This window comes from Hevea brasiliensis, chromosome 2, assembly GCF_030052815.1.
Source record: "Hevea brasiliensis isolate MT/VB/25A 57/8 chromosome 2, ASM3005281v1, whole genome shotgun sequence".
NCBI lineage: Eukaryota > Viridiplantae > Streptophyta > Magnoliopsida > Malpighiales > Euphorbiaceae > Hevea > Hevea brasiliensis.
The window spans coordinates 122,298,034-122,317,709 of NC_079494.1; the positions used below are offsets into that span (position 1 = coordinate 122,298,034).

At 35.5% G+C, this 19,676-nt stretch overlaps 1 protein-coding gene across 3 annotated transcripts; it reads left to right on the forward strand.

The window, feature by feature from the left end:
• The first annotated feature begins 1,233 nt into the window (after nucleotides 1-1,233).
• Nucleotides 1,234-18,750, forward strand: LOC110660642 (mediator of RNA polymerase II transcription subunit 12). 3 transcript variants are annotated; one of them, XM_021819000.2, is made up of 13 exons: nucleotides 1,234-1,424; nucleotides 4,448-4,639; nucleotides 5,334-5,393; nucleotides 5,606-5,711; nucleotides 6,046-6,114; nucleotides 6,240-6,293; nucleotides 6,515-6,622; nucleotides 9,424-9,573; nucleotides 9,664-10,011; nucleotides 10,143-12,535; nucleotides 13,464-16,055; nucleotides 16,682-17,006; nucleotides 17,882-18,750. In XM_021819000.2, the coding sequence occupies exons 2-13, from the start codon at nucleotides 4,515-4,517 to the stop codon at nucleotides 18,341-18,343; spliced, it is 6,792 nt and encodes a 2,263-aa protein (XP_021674692.2). In that variant the 5' UTR covers nucleotides 1,234-1,424; nucleotides 4,448-4,514; the 3' UTR covers nucleotides 18,344-18,750. The 3 variants fall into 3 exon arrangements, with proteins under 3 accessions (XP_021674692.2, XP_057997907.1, XP_021674694.2); XM_058141924.1 differs by having other exon boundaries at nucleotides 4,453-4,639; XM_021819002.2 differs by having other exon boundaries at nucleotides 4,462-4,639.
• Nucleotides 18,751-19,676: the final 926 nt, after the last annotated feature.

Sequence of the window (19,676 nt, forward strand, 5' to 3'; positions counted from 1 at the left end):
AATAGTTTAAGTATTTATTAAAAGATGTTTAAAAATAATTTAATTAGTTAAAATTACAAATAAAATAATATGTAATTAAGTATTATAGTTGTTAAAATAGGTAATGTTAATATTTAAAAATAAGAATATAAGTCATAAGTAAAATATCATTAGTTATAACTTCTGATTTATTTTAAGTAGATTTTTTAATTTATAAGTAAAATAAAATATTAATTTATTTTTAACTTTCTACTTGTAAATAGGTTTAATTAACTTATAAGTTAAATCAAACACTTTTTTAATATAAAGCATTATTTAGATTAAAAATTTCAAACTCAAAAGGAAAGTTGATGAAACCTATAAATTCATGTTAGTGGATTTTGAGGTTAAATTAGCCGTAAAATATAATTAATTTAAAAGACAAAAAATAAATAAAAAAGAATTCAATTATTATAAACTTAATTTCATATAAATATAATATTAATAATTTTTAAATTAAATATTTATTCTAAAATTTATACACTAATTATTTTATTATATATATATTTTAATTAATTTTACATAAACTTTAATGTAAATATTTAATGAATTTTATATTATATTCATCCATAGAAAGATAACAAAAACTCTAGCCTAGCCTAGCCTACCCAACATGACCAATGTGACCCTTTTCCTCCTCTTTGGCATGACTTATTTGTTTTTTTTTATACAGATGCATATAGCTCCAACAGATAATGTCACTTCAAAGCTTATAAATGACCAAAATGAAATTCATCTTCACCTATGTCAAAAGTCAAGCTCCAGTTCAACCATTACCACTTCATTATTTATCCACTCAAAAGGAGGAAAACTCATATCAACATGTGTAGGCTGCGGTGGTAAGATTTATTTTATTATTAAAAGAATAATTCAGATTTAATTTAAAAAAAAATATTATTAAAAAAAAGCAAGACATTTATCAAATAATTAATGGGTTTAACCAAGGATGAAGTCAGCCTTAAATTAAAAGAGGATCATAGTACATTTACTAAATACTGTTTATAACCAAAAACCGGTATTAGACTTGTCATTAATCTGGCATATCCATTCGTTTTTACCGTTTTGCCCCTCACTATCATCAATTCAAATGTCCAATGGCAGAAAGGAGAATGTATTTGAGGGCAAAATGGGAACAAAGACATCAAAAAATGTTGGATTTATTTATTTATTTACTTTTTAAAAAGATGATTAGATCGCTCCCACCTTCTGTTTTATTCTAACACAGGCGGTAACAGAGGCATCATCATCATTGTCATCATCATCATCAAAGCTAAAGAGTCAAAGCCCTCATAGTCCGAGACCCTTCTCCTGCCCACTCTCTCTCTCCGAAAAAAGACGTACTCTTCCTTCATTTGTTTTTCTTTCTACACAGGTTTTTCTCTATTCGAATCCTTAATTCCTTCAAGGTAAGGCTATGAGCTTGCTCTCTATCACTCTCTCAAATCGCAATCTTTAATTTTGGGGTTTCCCGTTATCGACCAAAGATTAGGTCCTAATTTGCGAATTTGGCATCAAAACCCTAGCTTCCCATCATGCTTGAAGCTCAATCTCGTCGCTCTTAGTAGGTTGCTTATTACGTTTGAGCTGGGAATCAGAGCTCGGTCTGAGCCCTAGTTTTGATTTGTGATAAATTATGACACTTTTTCTTTTAGATTTGGCGGCTTTAGGTGGGAATTTTTGTTTAGTTTGATATTGGATACTGGGTGGGTATTGTTAGAATTTGGTGTTTGTTTGATTCAGTATATTTATGGTTTTGGCGTATGGATATTGTGCTATTTGCATTTGGTTTTTGATTAATTTGTGTCAAGTTCTCAGCTGTATGCGTTGCTAGGTTTGGAGGGGAAAAATGTTGAAATTTGAGTTATGGTTGATGATATTTACTCTTAGGTTGTGTAGATCAAAGTAATATCATTACTGAATGGTCTTATTTGTCATGAAGGCAGCCGGTTTGGTGTTTGATTGAAACTTTAATGATGAAAAGTTAAAAACTCTAGAGTGATGGGCTTTTGCATATTCTAGCTTAAGTATTCTATCAATTTAAATTTTTTGTTTGCAGCATTGATCCTTGTAACCTCACTTATGCTCTTTCCAGGGTTATGATATTAACTATTAGCAGCTTTAAACTCGTATTTTTCTTTTAATTTTTTCATAATTTAAAATTTTACAAAAGCTACAGCAAAGTTAAGGCTGAAGCAACTTCAAGATCCAAACTGTTATGTTGCTTGTAGGCGTAACATTAATAATATAATAGCTTAAAAGTTTGTTGACATTCAATCCTTAAACATAGGTTATTCTTTGAGTTATTTCAAAATGTTTAACATTTTTGTTTGTGCTTATGGGAATAACTACTTAAATTAATAGATGTTAATAGTTTCAAACTAACCTATTCTAAACTACTTTTCTTTCTTTTTTTTTAAAAAAAAAAAATTTTATAAAAAAAAATTTGCTGAGATGAGTTTGGCAGCCTCAAATTTAGTGAAATGACATGAGATGATTTACTCCAATAACTGCTGAATTACCATTTTTAAAATTTTATGTCTGTGTGCATACCTTTTTATTTAGTTTTAAAATGTTATCTTCCAAAATATGCTTAAGTTTAATGGATGATGAAAAGTATAGTTTAGAATGCATTATTGATCTTTAAGTATGAGCAATTTAGAATTCAAATATTTATTTCAATTTGAAAGGCCTTTAAAAATTCTATTTTAGGCTCCGTTTGCTTTACAGAAAATAATTTATTTGTGGAAAATATTTTATGAAAAAATAGATTATTTTCTGTTGTTTGATATGACATTGAAAATCAGTTGAAAAATAATTAAATTCATTGTCAAAAACAAAGTGAAAAGCAAAAAAAAAAAAAAAAAGACGCTAGTTGGTGCATGATGTTTGCGGATGATATTGTTCTGATAGATGAGACACGAGAAGAAGTCAATAGAAAGCTTGAGCTTTGGAGAAGTACTCTAGAGTCAAAGGGTTTTAAGTTAAGTAGAACGAAGACATTGCAAGTTCAATGAAGGCCAAACTGGTGATAGGGAAGTAGTTAGTTTGAATGGAGTGGTACTGTCCCAAAGTAATCACTTTAAATATCTAGGCTCAGTCCTTCAAGTAGATGGGGATGTGAGGAGGATGTTAGTCATAGGATTAAAGCCGGATAGTTGAAGTGGAGACGTGCCACGGGAGTTTTATGTGATCGTAAGATTCCCAATAAATTGAAAGGAAAATTTTACCGTACAGTCATACGACCGGCTATGTTATTTGGTAGTAAGTGTTGGACACTGAAAGAGTCGTATGCGTCTAATATAAGAGTTGCAGAGATGAGAATGTTAAGGTGGATGAGTGGCCATACTAGATTAGATAAAGTCCGTAATGAGAGTATTGGAGAAAGGGTAGGAGTCGTGCCAATTGAAGATAAGTTGAGAGAAGTGAGATTGAGGTGGTTTGGTCATGTGAAGCGTAGACATACGGAGACTCCAGTTAGACAAGTAGAGCACATTAGGTTAGAGGATAGAAAGGAAAAAAAGGGTAGACCTAAATTAACTTGGAGGAGAGTAGTACAACATGACCTAGAAGCATTATACATTTCTGAGGGTTTAACCCAAAATTGTTTAGAGTGGAGAAAGCGAATCCATATAGCCGACCCCAAATTTTTGGGATAAAGGCTTAGTTGAGTTGAGTTGAGTTGAGTTGAGTTGAGTTGTACTAGTTGGTCACTAGTCCCAGTGATCCGAAAGCCTAAGTGGGCCCACAACAATGAAAACAAAAAAAAAAGGACCAATAATAGTCAAGTAAGCATTGAGGAAATGACTTCCCAAGCTTGAAATAGGTAGTCATTTTCCCAAACTTGAAAGAGCATTTTCCCATGATTGGGAAAATGATTGTACTACAATGTTTTTATTTTTTGCTCCCAAACTATAGAAAACATGATAAATATTTTCCAGGAAATTTTTTTTTTTTTTTGAAACAAACAGAGCCTTAAAGTTTATATTCATAAAAATTTTGTTAATTATTGGAAACTTGAAAGTTGTTGATTTTAACTTGTCCAATGAATTTTTTTTTTTAAATTTTTTTTATTTTCTTTTATCGTGGTGGTTTGTTGACCAACCATCTTTTCCTTTCCATGTTTCTTTGTGCTTGCTTATTTTTGATTCCATGACATATTGCTTCTTTTGTTTATTGTTCAACATGTCAGACAATTAGAGCATGCAATGCCGCATAATTGGTTTTCTTCTTGGTGTCTAAGAATGTAGTATTTGAGAGGAACTGAGTTTTCAATTCACATTGTGCGGTAGTTGACGGAAATTTATCATATTAGCTTTTATCTTTCATGCTTGCAATGAGCAATTGTAATTCCTGTTTGTGGGATGCTATTCATGTCTATTTATTTTGACTTCAGTTTCGAACATTAAATAAACATATTTTCTGAATGCAGTTTAGCTTGTGTAGCTTCTTGTAGTGGTTTGATGTTGGGAGCAGTATGCCGGTGACAGCTTGGAGAAATGCAAAGGTATCATACTGCCAGCTGCACTGGTGCAGTTAATAATTCAATTGGTGGGGCATCTGTTAGGGATACCGGCAGGGCTGACTCATCTTCATTGCCAGCTAACTTCTCTGTTAATTCTAGGTAAATTGGTTAATGTTGCATCATTCATGTGCTGTAATATGCAAATAATGAACTCCAGCTTCCAATCTGTGATCCCAACCAACTTTTTTTTTTTAATTTTCATTTTGTAGCTACTTAATGGCCATAATGCAAATGCCTTGTTTTGTGACGATTATCAAGTAATAGCCTGTTAATTTTCTGTGGTGATTATTAAGTAATAGCCTGTTCATTTTCTGTGGTGATTATTAAGCAATAGCCCATTAATATTTTCTGAAGCTAAAAGTGTTGAATCTCTGTATGCACTCAGTTTGTTGTTGTAGTTATTATTAATTGTGTCCAAAATCTAAATCCATATGTGTTTTGATTCTTTCTGTTTGTATATGGAGTTTGTAGATACTATAGTAGTTTATGTTTCTAGTATTCTATCTGTTGAAATTGTGTTGCAATGTCCAAAATGTCCGTATATATGTGTTTTCCTTGTCTAACATAGAATAAGGAGCCTGCATGGCCTTTTTGTCTTGTATTTCCATAAGCTGAATATTATTTGCTGTAGATGGAGGTTGTCTTTTCATTCCATCTCTTGTCTGGTTTCAAGTGGGAAGAGGTGTTTTTTTTCTTTAAAATATCTCGAAGAGTTGTGATATTTGCAACATTCTAGATGGTTAATTTGTTGTTTATGATGCTATAGCTCAGTCAGTTGTTATGTGTGGTGCAGGCGGCAGCCTCCATTAACTCCATACAAGTTGAAGTGTGATAAGGAGCCCTTGAATTCCCGGTAAAGTCTCCATTAGTCTAGATTTTTTGTTCAGTTTGATTATTCTTTGGTTGCACTGAATGATTGAGTTAGTAATTTAATAGAATGCAACATTTTTTTAATGATTTTTATTTGCTCTCTATTTTGCTGTTTGTCTTTTGTGGTATTGCAATTTTCCTGGATATGGATATGGTTCTTATCTATGTTATGCACGGTTATGTTTTAAATATCAGACTTGGCCCCCCTGACTTTCATCCCCAGACTCCAAATTGCCCTGAGGAGACTCTCACCAGAGAATATGTGCAATCTGGATACAGGGAGACAGTTGAAGGACTTGAGGTATGTTTTTATTGATTAAAGTTCGTTGCTTTTCTGTGGATTTGTGGATACTGAAGTTATAACGTACTGCAATAGTTGGGTGGCAACCATTATCTTATTTACCTATTGATTTTACCATTTACTAAAAATACAATACTTCCTTACTTGATTGTGTTGTCTTATTTCTTAGATCTGTTGTTCCTGAAAAGGAAGTGTTTATTGGATTGTTCAATTTGTTTTGGGAATCCATTGGCTATATAGTGCTTGTTAAAGGGGTTATTTCATGGAAATATATAAATGATCCAAGCTGTCAGTTTGCCATATTCTTACATTAGTTTACTTGCTGAGTTGTCAGGAAGCTAGAGAAATCTTACTGACTCAGGTTCAAATCTTTACTAAGCCTGTTGTCATAAGATGCAGAGAGGTGAATATTTTTATTTCTGAATCTATAATGTTCTTTCCTTATTTTCTAATATAAATTAAAAGAAAACTACATCATAAAAAATGACTTGCACTTAATTTTAGTTGAGCCTTTGCTTCTCACTGCAGGCAATTAGAAAATGTCTGAGGGCCATTAATGAGTCTCGTGCTCAAAAGCGCAAGGTAATCCATTTATTCTTTCTAATTATAGGTGGTATCCCCACTGCACAGCACCTTGTCTTCCCCTTTCTTGGGCATTAATTCCTAAAGAAAATTGTCTTCCTCTGTAGTTTTATGCTGATCCAATTTTGCATTTAAAAAACTTTTCCAAATCTGCACATTTTTATTTTTTGAAAAATCTCATCAATGAATGTAAACCTATCCATTTATTCTTAATGTCACAGGCCGGTCAAGTCTATGGTGTGCCTCTTTCTGGGTCATTATTAACTAAGCCTGCTGTATTTCCTGAGCAAAGGGCATGTGGTGAAGACTTCAAGAAGAAATGGATAGAGGTATAATATTCTTTTGTGTTCCACTAATTGTGCAATTTGTTTTTCTGTTCTAAACTGATAGTAGCATGCTTCTTTTTATTCTTTTCAAGTTGGACAAAAAATATCATTTATGTCATGATGAACTAATAGTAATACGTCTCTCTCGCTTGCTCACTCATTCTGTGTAACTGTGTGTTTGTTCTGTAATTATGCATGTTGGATTAGGTGAAAACTGAAAAGGGTTTGTAAGAGTAGTGCATATATAAAGCATATTGGAAAAGGGCATTTTCACATCTCTGCATTACTAGGGAACTTAACTGATTGAAATCACTTCCTAATAGCCAAAATATAGTTGCTAAATGGATTTGGTTATGTTGTATTGGCATGATGATTAGAGTTCCGCTTTCGTCCTAAGTTCAAAATTTGGTTATAATGAAAAGTTCTTAACTGGTTACACTTTCAATTGGTAATTGTAATGAAATCACTTAAAATTATGGATTTAAATAGCGGTCTTGGGTAATGGAAATAGGCCTGTAACAGTCATAATGCAATGTTAACATCCTGTTGCTGCGCAATTTTTTTGGAGAAATTTGATAAGTATAAATACATCAAATAAAGAAATTAAATCCATCATTCGTAGACATCATTAACATTAATCAATTTTAAACTAAATAACTAGGATGGAGTGTGGCTCGTTGTAGTAGGATTTTGAATGGGTCAGGAGAATATGGATTTAGTTGTGTAGATTAACTGCTCTTATTCACTTCAAATAAACTTTCACTATTTGATAATCCTAGCTCAAGAAATGAAAATTTGTATAGATGGAAACTTTGAGATGAGAAATTTGAGAAACGTAGCTGGAGAAATGTAGAATCTAAAAACAAAATGAGTTCTGTGCCTTGCTGCACCACAAATTAAAAAAAAAAAAACTCCCTATTTGCCCATGTGTATAAGTTACAATTTTTTTCCCGCTGTTATTTAAAAGAGGTATCAGTAATGTTACCACTAAAAACTTGTAAATTACGGCCATTATTTAAAAATATTATGTCCCATATTGGCTAGGTACTCTGAAACCCTTAGCCATTCCGTACCCGTGTTGACAGGACATGACATGGGACATGACACAGAATAAGTGTCTGACACACCTTCAGAAAGTTGGACACGCTTATTAAGAGCATAGTTACCAAATTCGCTATAAACCCTTGAGTTCCGCGATTTGATTCGTGCGTCCCAATTCGCGAGACGTTTGTGTACTGATTCGTTAGGGTACGTAAACTGAGTCACCAATATGAGCTACCATAAATCCTCAAAAATTATAGAGAAAGATAGCGAAGATTGAAGAAGAAGATACACTTAAAAATAGCAAGAACCAAAGAGGAGGAGAAGGAAAAGAGAAGCCCAGAAGAAGAAGGTGAAAAGCTGAAGAATATGATGTAAAAACCAAGAAAAAAAAAACGTAAAGAGAAAAGCCTACAACTAGCAGACCTTTCAATTGTCTATTTTAATTATTCCACTGCAGTTGGCACATTTTACCTAAAAATATACAGCTGGCGCATATAAAAAAATAACTGCAGCTGTTGTTATTTATAGTACCACTTTAATGTTTATAATGTTAATAAATATATATATTCATATAATTTTATTCTTTTATCAGCATGGATCTTAATTTTTTTTTATTTTTAGTTTACTTTTTTCCAATTAATCTGTTTAATCATTTTATTTTTTTTAAGAATGAAATTTATTATTAAATTTTATTTTTTTTGTCTATTTTATTAAACTAATCTATTGCCTATTAAACTTTTAAAATTATTAAAATTAGGTTGAAAAACATACAAAATAAGATATTATAACTAATAAAAAAGATTATTAATTTTCACTTAACGAACCCAAGATATTATTTAAACGTACTACGTCCGGCAAGAGCGAACCAATTGAACCTACCCTCAAAGTACCCAATATATAACTAAGTGTTTAACTTTTAAATGAAGAGATGCATATTAGTTAAGTGACATTCAATTTCAAATAAATATAAAAGTATAACATGTAAATTAAATTATAATCATGTACTAATTTTGTTAAATAAAAGATTCAATTAAATTTGATGCATTAGATATCAATTTTATTATATAAATGAGATGATATATTAAAGTTGTACCAAATTCAATTTAAGTAGCTTAATTAGATAAAAATATAGATTAGCTTAGCCAATACAAATTATATTAGATATATAGTTCTTTATATTAAGCTACAATTGATTGTATTTTGGATAGTGATGATCTATCTAGACAATGGTTATTATTATATAATTTTATATCTTTTATTTTGTTTTATTTGCGTAACGTATCCGAGCACCCATGTCTAAATTTGGATCCATATCCAAGCACTCGTGTCTAAATTTGGATCTATATCCCCGTATTTTCTATTTAGGAAGTTAACTTGTTGGACACAGATATGTATCCATTTCCGACACCCGTACCCGAGTCCGAGTAACATAGGTTATTGCTACTCTGTAACTTCTTTGTTTTGGTCCTGGGTCTAGAAAACATGATAGTTATGAGGTAAATTCTGGGAACCTTGAAGATGGTATTGTCGAGAGTTTAGACCGACTTAGTGAAGCAATGTATTTAATAAAATGCCTTTTTATGACCATGGAAGCCTATTGCTTTGTTGCATACTATATAATGTGTTTTAATTTTAGCTATGAAAAATGTACTGGATGAGATATTATGGCAGAAAAATAAATACTTGTGGGTGATTTTCATTCTGCTCCTTTTTGCATTTTTCCATGTAATTTTTCCCTTATGTTTCTTCTTGTATGCCAGGGTTTATCACAATCCCATAAGCGATTGCGATCTTTGGCTGATCATGTGCCTCATGGGTACAGGAGGAAATCCCTTTTTGAAGTTCTTATCAGGAATAATGTTCCATTAGTAAGAGCAACTTGGTTTATCAAAGTAACTTATCTCAATCAGGTAGAGCCGATTAAATACTTTCGTTTGTGTGTGGATGCCCTTTGTTATAGATGACTACTTCTAATAGCATATTATGGTTGTCTTTTGCAGGTTCGTCCCAGTTCTGCTAGTATTTCATCTGGCACACCTGATAAAACTCAGTTATCTCGGACAGAGCTTTGGACAAAAGATGTTATCGAGTACTTGCAAATACTACTGGATGAATTTTTCTCCAGAAATAATTCCCATTCTGCTCTGCACACTAGGGATAGATCACCTCAAATGCTTTATGCTGGGTCAGTTCATCACAGGAGTGATCCAGCACCAGCGTTTATTGATGGTGAGGAGCCTTCCCTACATTTTAAGTGGTGGTACGTGGTACGGCTCTTACATTGGCACCATGCTGAAGGGCTGCTTCTTCCTTCTGCAATCATTGATTGGGTTCTTTGTCAACTGCAGGTACTGTTTATTGTACTAATTTCTTTATTCCTAGTTCTTTTGAGATGAGAGTAAAATTTTTCTGCACAGGATTGAATGACATTACTTAATTGGATTTTTTTGCTTCTGGTTTTTTATTTGGGCTTTTTCAGGAAAAGGACATACTTGAGATTTTACAGTTGCTGTTACCAATCATATATGGTGTTTTAGATAGCATAGTTTTATCTCAAACTTGTGTACGCACTCTTGCGGGAATAGCAGTTCGTTACATTTGTGAACCTTGTCCAGGTGGATCAGATCTGGTGGATAATTCTCGAAGGGCCTATACAATGTCTGCTCTAATTGAGATGCTTCGATACTTGATTTTGGCTGTTCCAGATACATTTGTTGCTTTGGATTGCTTTCCTTTGCCACCAAGCGTATTGTCTTATGCAGTAAATGATGGGGCTTTTGTGTCAAAGGTATCTGAGGAGGCAAGAAAGACCAAATATAATTCAGCTGGTGTTGTCTGTATGTTCAGAAATAAAGGTCTCGATGCCCAATATCAGTCCTTTTCCTTTGATCAGGTTGTTTCATCCATTCAGAAACGGGCAGATAATCTTGCAAAGGCTGCTTGTCCTGGCTATCTGGTTCATAGTGTAGCAAAAGCTGTACAAGCATTGGATAAATCCCTTTCAAAGGGAGACATTAGAGAGGCTTATAGTTTTCTATTTGAAAATTTTTATGATGGAGCTGTTGATGAAGGTTGGATTGAAGAAGTCAGTCCTTGCCTAAGATCATCATTGAAATGGATAGGGACTGTGAGCTTGTCATTTGTTTGCTCTGTATTTTTCCTTTGTGAGTGGGCAACATGTGACTACAGGGATTTTCGGGCTGCTCCGCCTCATGATCTGAAGTTTAGTGGTAGAAAGGATTTTTCTCAAGTTCATATTGCAAGTCGGCTTCTTAAGCTAACGATGAGAGATTTGCAAAGTAAGCCTCGACAGAAGAATGAGAGATCCCTTGGAATCAATAGTCTTACCAAAGGTCTCAGTCGGCATAATTATGTTAATGGGTATGAAAATAAGGGTAACTCAAAAAATGTGAATAGAAAAAATGCTGATTCATCAGATATATTTGAGAGCCCGGGTCCTTTACATGATATCATTGTGTGTTGGATTGATCAACATGAAGTTCAAAAAGGAGAAGGTTTAAAGCGTCTTCAGCTGCTCATAGTGGAACTCATACGATCTGGGATTTTCTACCCCCAGTCTTATGTAAGGCAGCTGATAATTAGTGGAATTATGGATACAAGTGGGCCTGTAGGTGACCTTAATAGACGGAGGAGACATTATCAAATTCTGAAACAACTACCTGGGCTTTTCATCCATGATGTTTTGGAAGAGGCGAGGATTGCAGAAGGGTCAGAATTACTGGAGGCCATGCATGTCTACTCAAATGAACGCCGCCTTCTCCTTGGTGGGGTCCTTTGTGAACAATATCAAAATTCATTCAAATCAAATATATCAATGCAGAAGCAAAAGCATCATCTAACCTCTGTAAAGGATGGTGGTTCCACAACTTCTTTTGATCAGTGGAAAATTATCCAGTCCTGTTCCAGTATTTTGATTTCTGAAAAAGTCAAGTCCAATGCTGACATTGAGGAACTGAAGGCTTCCATTTCTTTACTCTTACAGATTCCTAACTTGTCCATATCTTCAGACACAGGACTCGATGAATCTCAAGGGAGTGTTAAGAGGGCTGTTGAGTCAATATCCAACAAAATGGATTTAGTAGAAGGTACACCTGGGTGTGAGGATTGTACGAGGGCAAAGAGACAAAAGTTAAATGAAGAAAAGAGCTCTTGCTTTCAGGGTCATTCTCCAATATCAGATGATGAAGATACATGGTGGATGCGTAAGGGGCCCAAATCCTCCGATTCATCCAAAGTTGATCTGCCACTGAAGTCATCCAAACAGGTCCCTAAGGGTAGGCAAAAGGTTGTGCGTAAAAGTCTAGCTCAGTTGACAGCTGCTAGGATTGAGGGTAGCCAGGGAGCTTCTACTAGTCATGTATGTGATAACAAGGTTGGCTGCCCTCACCATAGAAATGGAACAGAAGGAGAAACTATCAAGTCAGTGGATGGAATCAGAACATTGCATGGTGGAGATATTGTTTCAATTGCAAAAGCGTTAAAGCATTTGCGTTTTATAGAGAAGAGGTCCATTACTCTTTGGTTGCTAACTATTGTTAAACAGCTTGTTGAGGAGACTGAAAGGAATGTTGCCAAGGCCAACCAGTTCAATAGGCCTTTTGTTTCAGCTGATGATAGAAGCTCCATTCGATGGAAGCTTGGTGAGGATGAGCTCTCCGTTATATTGTATTTGATGGATGTTTGTAATGATTTAGTTTCTGCATCCAAGTTACTGCTCTGGTTGTTTCCAAAGGTAGTCACCAATCCGAGTCCTACAATCCATAGCGGGAGGAACATTATGATGCTCCAAAGAAATGTGGAGAACCATGCGTGTGAAGTGGGAGAGGCATTTGTGTTATCATGCCTCCGAAGGTGAGCTCTCACATTTTGCCTAATTGTGAAGTTTCTATTCTTGGCTGACACTATATTTTAAGCTCATTATTTCTTGTTACCTATCCATGCTTATTGGCTTGTTATATCAAAAATATTTTGAATTTGTTTGTGCTGAGTAGTGCTACATTGACAAACGAGTCTCACCAATTTGTTTAATGAATTGATTGGCAGATAGGAAATTAGAAGAGTGACTATTACATGGGAGGGCGGTGATTGAATACAAATTTAATGCCTTTAAGCTAACCATTAAATGACATCAATGTTCTTTTTTTTTTTTTTTTCGGGGGATTGTTTTGTTTAAAAGGCTTTTCCTTGTAATTCTTCTTATTTCTTCTTATTTTTGGAAGTGCTTGTCACTATTGTTGTATCATTAAAATTCTGAATTTGTTTTATTATGCTACTAGTTCAACTGTTATTTTTGGTAATTTATATCTTGGCTCATTTGTGGGTTCACTTTTTGTTATCATGTGGCTATCTTGTGTATGCTTATTGTACAGTTTGAAACTGCTAGTTATAATTGAACAATTTGCTGGAACACATCATTGTTATTTTCGAATTATTAGGTTCACCACTTCTGTTTGTGGGATAAGTTCTTCCCATGGAATTGAAAAAAAATGCTGTTTCTTCTGTCGGTAGTGGTAAATTATGTTTTCTTAGAAAGCATCATTCTTTAAATTTGTTATATGTACTTTTTCTTACAACTTTACAGCAGCTTGTCTGCAGAAATTGCATCAGTCAACACATACTTCTTGACCCAACTGTTTGTTCTTGTAAGATATGCTGTTTCATATGCATATCATTCTTCTCTCTATCATTTTCTCCATTTCTTGGCTTGCATAATAGTAAAGAAATTTGATGAAGAAATTTTGAAGCTGCTCTTATGTGCCTTGCAATGGTTGTTGTTCAGGTATGAGAACATACTTGTTGCAACTGATCTTATTCCTGAAGTCTTGACAGCTGCAATGCAACGTGTTGCAGCACTTCTGGCTTCTAGTGGAAGGGTTTCAGGTTCAGCAGTCTTAACTTATTCTCGGTATTTGTTGAAGAAATATGCCAATGTGCCGAGAGTCTTTGAATGGGATAAGAGTTTTAAAGCAACTTGTGATAAGAGACTTCTTTCTGAACTTGAACCCAGTCGATCACTGGATGGAGAGTTTGGACTTCCACTTGGAGTTCCAGCAGGAGTTGAAGATCTTGATGATTTTCTCCGTCAAAAGATAAGTGGTAATCGGATAACCAGAGCTGGTATCAACATGAAAGAAATAGTTCAAAGGCACATCGATGATGCTTTTCACTATTTCTTTGGTAAAAAGAGAGAGTTCTTTGGTGCTGGTACACAAAAAGGTCCTGGATATGAAAAATCTGATGATGGTTACCAGATAGCTCATCAAATAATTGTGGGACTGCTGGATTGCTTTCGGCAGACTGGTGGTGCTGCTCAAGAAGGTGACCCTTCTTTGGTCTCATCTGCTGTATCTGCTATAGTCAATAATATTGGACCAACTATAGCAAAAATGCCTGATTTTACTGTGGCCTCTAACCATTCAAATTCTTCATCTGCTATGGCTTCATTAAGTTTTGCGAGGCGTATTTTGCGCGTCCATATAAGCTGCCTTTGTCTGCTTAAGGAAGCCCTCGGAGAGCGTCAGTGCCGGGTTTTTGAGATTGCTCTTGCAACAGAAGCCTCTTCTGCTCTTGCTACAGCTTTTGCTCCAGGAAAGGCTTCTAGAAGTCAGTTTCAATTGTCTCCTGAAGATTCCAATGTGAACATTGATATGTTGAACAATTCTGCAAGATCTGGAAGGGTAACAAGAAGTGCTGCTGCAATCTCTGCACTTGTTGTTGGGGCTGTTATTCATGGTGCTACGAGCTTGGAGAGAATGGTAACTGTCTTCAGATTAAAGGAAGGGTTGGATGTAATTCAATTTATACGGAGCACAAAATCCTATTCAAATGGAAATGCCCGTTCGATTCCAGCTTTTAAGGTGGATAACTCAATAGAAGTTTATGTGCATTGGTTTAGGCTGCTTGTTGGGAATTGCAGAACTTTATCTGATGGTTTAATTGTGGAACTCCTTGGTGAACCATCTATAGTTGCTCTTTCAAGGATGCAGCGAATACTCCCTCTTAGTTTGGTATTTCCACCTGCCTATTCTATATTTGCCTTTGTTATATGGAGACAAATTATTGTTAGCAAAGACCTAACAAATCGAGAAGACATAAATCAATTGTATCAATCTTTGACAATGGCCATAGGTGATGCCGTAAAGCACCTGCCTTTTCGTGATGTGTGTTTGAGGGACAGTCAGGGCTTTTATGATATTGTAGCTGCAGATGCCAGTGATGCTGAGTTTGCTGCTATGTTAAATGGTTTGGACATGCACTCTAAATCTGCAGCATTTGTTCCCCTTCGTGGAAGGCTGTTTTTAAATGCAATCATTGATTGTAAAATGCCCGAGTCTGTGTCCACTCAGGATGACAACAATAGAGTTTCTGGACTTGGTGGATCTAAAGTACAACATATGGAGAACGAAACAAAGCTTCTGGATAAGCTTGTGAATGTGTTGGATACTCTACAGCCTGCAAAATTCCATTGGCAGTGGGTTGAACTCAGGTTACTTTTAAATGAACAAGCCCTTGTTGAAAAGCTTGAGGCCCATGATATGCCTCTAGCAGATGCTATCCGTTCTTCTTCCCCTGGTCCTGAAAAAGCCACTGCTTCTGAAAATGAGAACAATTTCATTGTGATCATACTCACAAGATTATTGGTCAGGCCTGATGCTGCACCGCTTTTCTCAGAGTTGGTTCATCTTTTTGGGCAGTCACTAGAAGATTCAATGTTATTACAGGCTAAATGGTTTTTGAGAGGCCAAGATGTTCTTTTGGGACGAAAAACTATTAGACAACGTCTTATTAATATTGCAGATAGTAAAAATCTTTCAACCAAGTCTCAGTTTTGGAAGCCATGGGGCTGGTGTAGATCAGGTTTTGATCCTATGACAAGCAGAGGAGACAAGAAGAAGTTTGAGGTCACCTCCCTTGAAGAAGGGGAGGTTGTTGAAGATGGCACAGACACAAAAAGATCTGGAAAAGGATCAACTCAAATGTTTAATTCTGAAGGCTTCAGTATGAGCCAACAATACACAACTGAAAGGGCTCTTGTTGAACTAGTTCTTCCCTGCATAGATCAAGGTTCTGATGAGTCACGCAATACATTTGCTAGTGATTTGATCAAGCAGTTGAATAATATTGAGCAACAGATAAATATGGTTACTCATGGTGCAAGCAAGCAGTCAGGGTCAACTTCTTCTGGATTGGAAGGTCCTGCAAATAAGGGTAGCAATCGCAAAGTTATGAGAGGTGGTAGTCCAGGAATGAATAGAAGGACCACAGGAGGAGCTGCTGATTCTGCTCTGCCACCCCCTGCTGCCTTGAGAGCTTCAATGTCACTGCGGTTGCAATTATTGCTGAGATTGCTTCCTATCATATGCACAGATGGGTAATTGTTAAAATATTTTCATATTTCATTATTTGTCTTTCATTTAACTTGTATTGTTAAAATCTTAATCTTCTGTACGTTTTTACATTTTTATGAATTATTCTTTCATGTTCACTTATTAGTTGTGTGGATGTTTTGGTGTTCTATATTCATTAGTTGTGCCATCTCAGCTAAAGTGCTGCGCTGTTTTTATGTTAGGTTTTATATGCATTCTCTATAGCTATAAGGGTATACTGTGTGAACATCTAATCCAAACATGAAACACCAAAACAGGCTTCTTTACTATGTTAAAAAATGCAACACAAAGGTTTAATTTTGTAGGTTGAGTGGGCAAGGCACTATATCTCCGGCCATGCCAAATAATTTTGGGATCACTCAACATGAATTTTACGTTCATATTGTATTTTTCCAGCCTAGCATATAGAGGCATCAGAAGCAAGATGATGGTGAATCTATGTAGATGATTTTATTTATAGTCTCTCTCTCTCTCTCTCTCTCTCTCTCTCGCACAAACAAACACACATTTTCAACAGCATACACTGCACTCCTTGATGCTGTTACTAAAAATTTTTTGCAATGACAAATACTCAGTTTTGCTTTATGTTTTCACTTGCTGGATCTGTCAGGGAGCCATCTGGCCGGAACATGAGGCACACACTTGCATCTGTCATACTTCGTCTCCTTGGTAATCGGATTGTGCATGAGGATGCAGACCTATTATTCTCTCCAGTGCAAAGCTCTCAATCCAAGATGGAGGTGGAGTCACCACTGGAAACTGTGTCTACGGATTTGTCTGGTGAAAGTCTCTTTGATCGGCTACTGTTGGTCCTGCATGGATTGTTAAGTAACAGCCAGCCAAGTTGGTTGAAGTCGAGGTCTCCCTCCAAGTTAATGAATGAATTTTCTAGGGACACTGCTGGACTTGATCGTGAGGTGGTGGAGAGTTTACAGGTTTGTTCTTTGATGTACTTTTTGAGTTAAAATTGTTTTGCTATTAGCAAACCCACCTTTTTCTTGGTGAGTGCTTTATGAATGTTACTAGAGATCATCATCTGATACCATATTTGGGTGAATTATTTGACCATTAATTGTTTGTCTGTGTTTGTGAGGCATAGTTGTCATGGAGAACCCTAATTGATGCCCTATGAAAATTTTTAGGGAACAATCTAATTGCATGAATTCATCAGCATATTCACCAAATCAGAATAAAAGAAATATGTGGGGCATCTCTATTGCAATGCCACCAACGAGATCTGGTTGTGTATACTTAATTTTAAGTGTTGCCAAATGCATTCACTTTATAAATCTGATCTGATGGTATAAGAATGATTGATTCAACGTTCATTGGAGTTGAGATGCCCTTCAATCCTTGTCACATTTTCGTGCTAGAGTATTGAATTAATATGTTTTCCATACAATTACACTTTTAATGGAATATCTGATTTACTTGATGATATATATCTTCGCTTGAAAGGAGAGAGGTGGAGCTAGAAAAGTGATACATAGGGCTATGAGAATTTGAATTTATTTTGAGTTTCCTTTCTACTTTGCGTATTTAGCAATTATTTGAATTTCTTTCTTTTTTTTTTCCCCAGTTTTGCTCTATTGTCAATAACTAAATCTTATTAAGTGGACAGAAAATAAATTAATGATCAGTTACTAATTTATTTTTAATGGTTGATATGCTCATATATTAAAAAAATTAGGGTGTAGGTTCCTGTCTTTGTTCACTTCCATCCCATATATCTCCCTCTTAGTTTTGAGTTTCGACTGAATGATAGATGTATGTTCACTGTACTAAACTAGTACTTCTTTTATGAATGCAGAATGACTTAGATCGAATGCAGCTCCCTGGCTCAATTCGGTGGCGCATCCAAGCTGCAATGCCAGTTCTTCTTCCTTCAGTAAGATGGTCCATCTCTTGCCAGCTACCATATGTTCCTGTTGCTGCTGTTGCTTCACTTCAACCTAGTATCACAATGTCTGGGTCTTACTCTGGAAACGTCTCTCAGAAAAATCCTCTCCCTTTGGCACGAATTACGACAAATGTGCCGGGGAAATCCAAGCCATTGCCATTGCCATTGCCATTGCAACAGGAAAATGATATGGAAATTGACCCATGGACACTGTTGGAAGATGGTACAGGATCAGGCCCATCTTCGAGTAACACTGCTGTGATTGGCAGTGGTGACCATGCTAATCTTCGAGCCTCCAGCTGGCTTAAAGGGGCTGTAAGGGTCAGAAGGACAGACCTCACATATATTGGGGCTGTGGATGATGACAGCTGATTTAAGTTATTAACTTTCATTCTTGATTTGGCCTGGAGTGAACAATCCCCTCAACAGGTAATGTTTTTGTTTATAATGCACATTTGGCATCAGGGTTCCACCTTGTTCTTGCCGTTCCTGCCTTTGATGGCAGAGGGAGCTGTTGGGAGGGACATTCTTAGGGGGGCCATGTAGTCTTGTGAAGGTAGTGAAAGAAAGGTTACACAGCCTGCCCCCCAAATCTGGGGCCTGCTTGACTACTAACATTTTGATCACCGCCCATCTGGACTATGTACTCCAGGTGCAGTTCGGAGGCTTGTTGTATATATAGAGATAATTTTTTACTTTATCAATTCTTCAGGGTAAAATATCTCAAGAATGATTTGTATCTGTTTCATGTACATCAATTTATTGTTACATCCTCTCTATCTCTCTCTTTGTGGCACTTGAATGTGCATGCGCGTGCATGCTGATGTGAGTGCCTGACGTTTTAATGCATGAATGTCTGGTTCTTTTCATGGTGGTAGGCTTAGGAATTTGTTGATTTATCAAATGCCACATTATTTCCTCTCATGTTGTTTGATAGTGGCCTGGTTTCGTAATTAATTGATATATGGACTATGGTTTGTTAAAGTTAAAATGAAATATAATTTACAGCAGAGGGGTGATGATGTTGAATGATAGAATCAGAATGCATGTATTATATTTTTGCTAATGATACAGCAAATAATGCGGGTATTGGATGAGATGTTTGATTTTGCTAGTGAAAGGCAGTATTGGAGTTAAAAGCTTTCATTTATTGGGATTTGTAATGTTAAACAGTATACAATATGTACTATGCTTGTAATGTTACCCAGAAGCTCGACCCAATTGCCTTGCTAATCGTTTATTTTCTTCGAACCTGTGAGGAATTTTGAATCCATTTTGTATGGAGCATACTATTGACTCGAGATTTATCAGTAGTGCTTCGGCTTTCATAAAATTTTTTTTTGCCAACTCCTTTCCGGTATTGGATGTGATTTTTGGCTGCTTGGAAATTTCGGAATCAAATTTTTATATAGATTTGAAGAATTGATAATGTATATGAGTGTATATTTTTTTAGCTAAGTAACAATCATATCCTGCATCTACTCTTTGGTTCTTTCTTTGAATGTGAATCTCTAATATAATTAAACTTTTTATGTATTTATTAATTTTTTATAATCGGAATTTCGCCTAAATAGTTTGCGCTTAGCTGGTCCTAGGCCCGGATAAAGGAGGAGGGTTGCGGTAGGTGACAACCAGCGTAAAAATTTTTGGCACACCTTATGATATGGATTTAAATGATATAAACGTTGGGGCGTCCTCTACTAAC

Excerpts from the sequence above, each read along its gene's own strand:
- LOC110660642 (XM_021819000.2), top strand. The coding sequence starts at position 4,515 with ATGCAAAGGTATCATACTGCCAGCTGCACTGGTGCAGTTAATAATTCA. Across the intron at positions 4,640-5,333 it reads AACTTCTCTGTTAATTCTAG|GCGGCAGCCTCCATTAACTC; the intron begins GTAAATTGGTTA and ends TGTGTGGTGCAG. Across the intron at positions 12,536-13,463 it reads GTGTTATCATGCCTCCGAAG|GTATGAGAACATACTTGTTG; the intron begins GTGAGCTCTCAC and ends GTTGTTGTTCAG.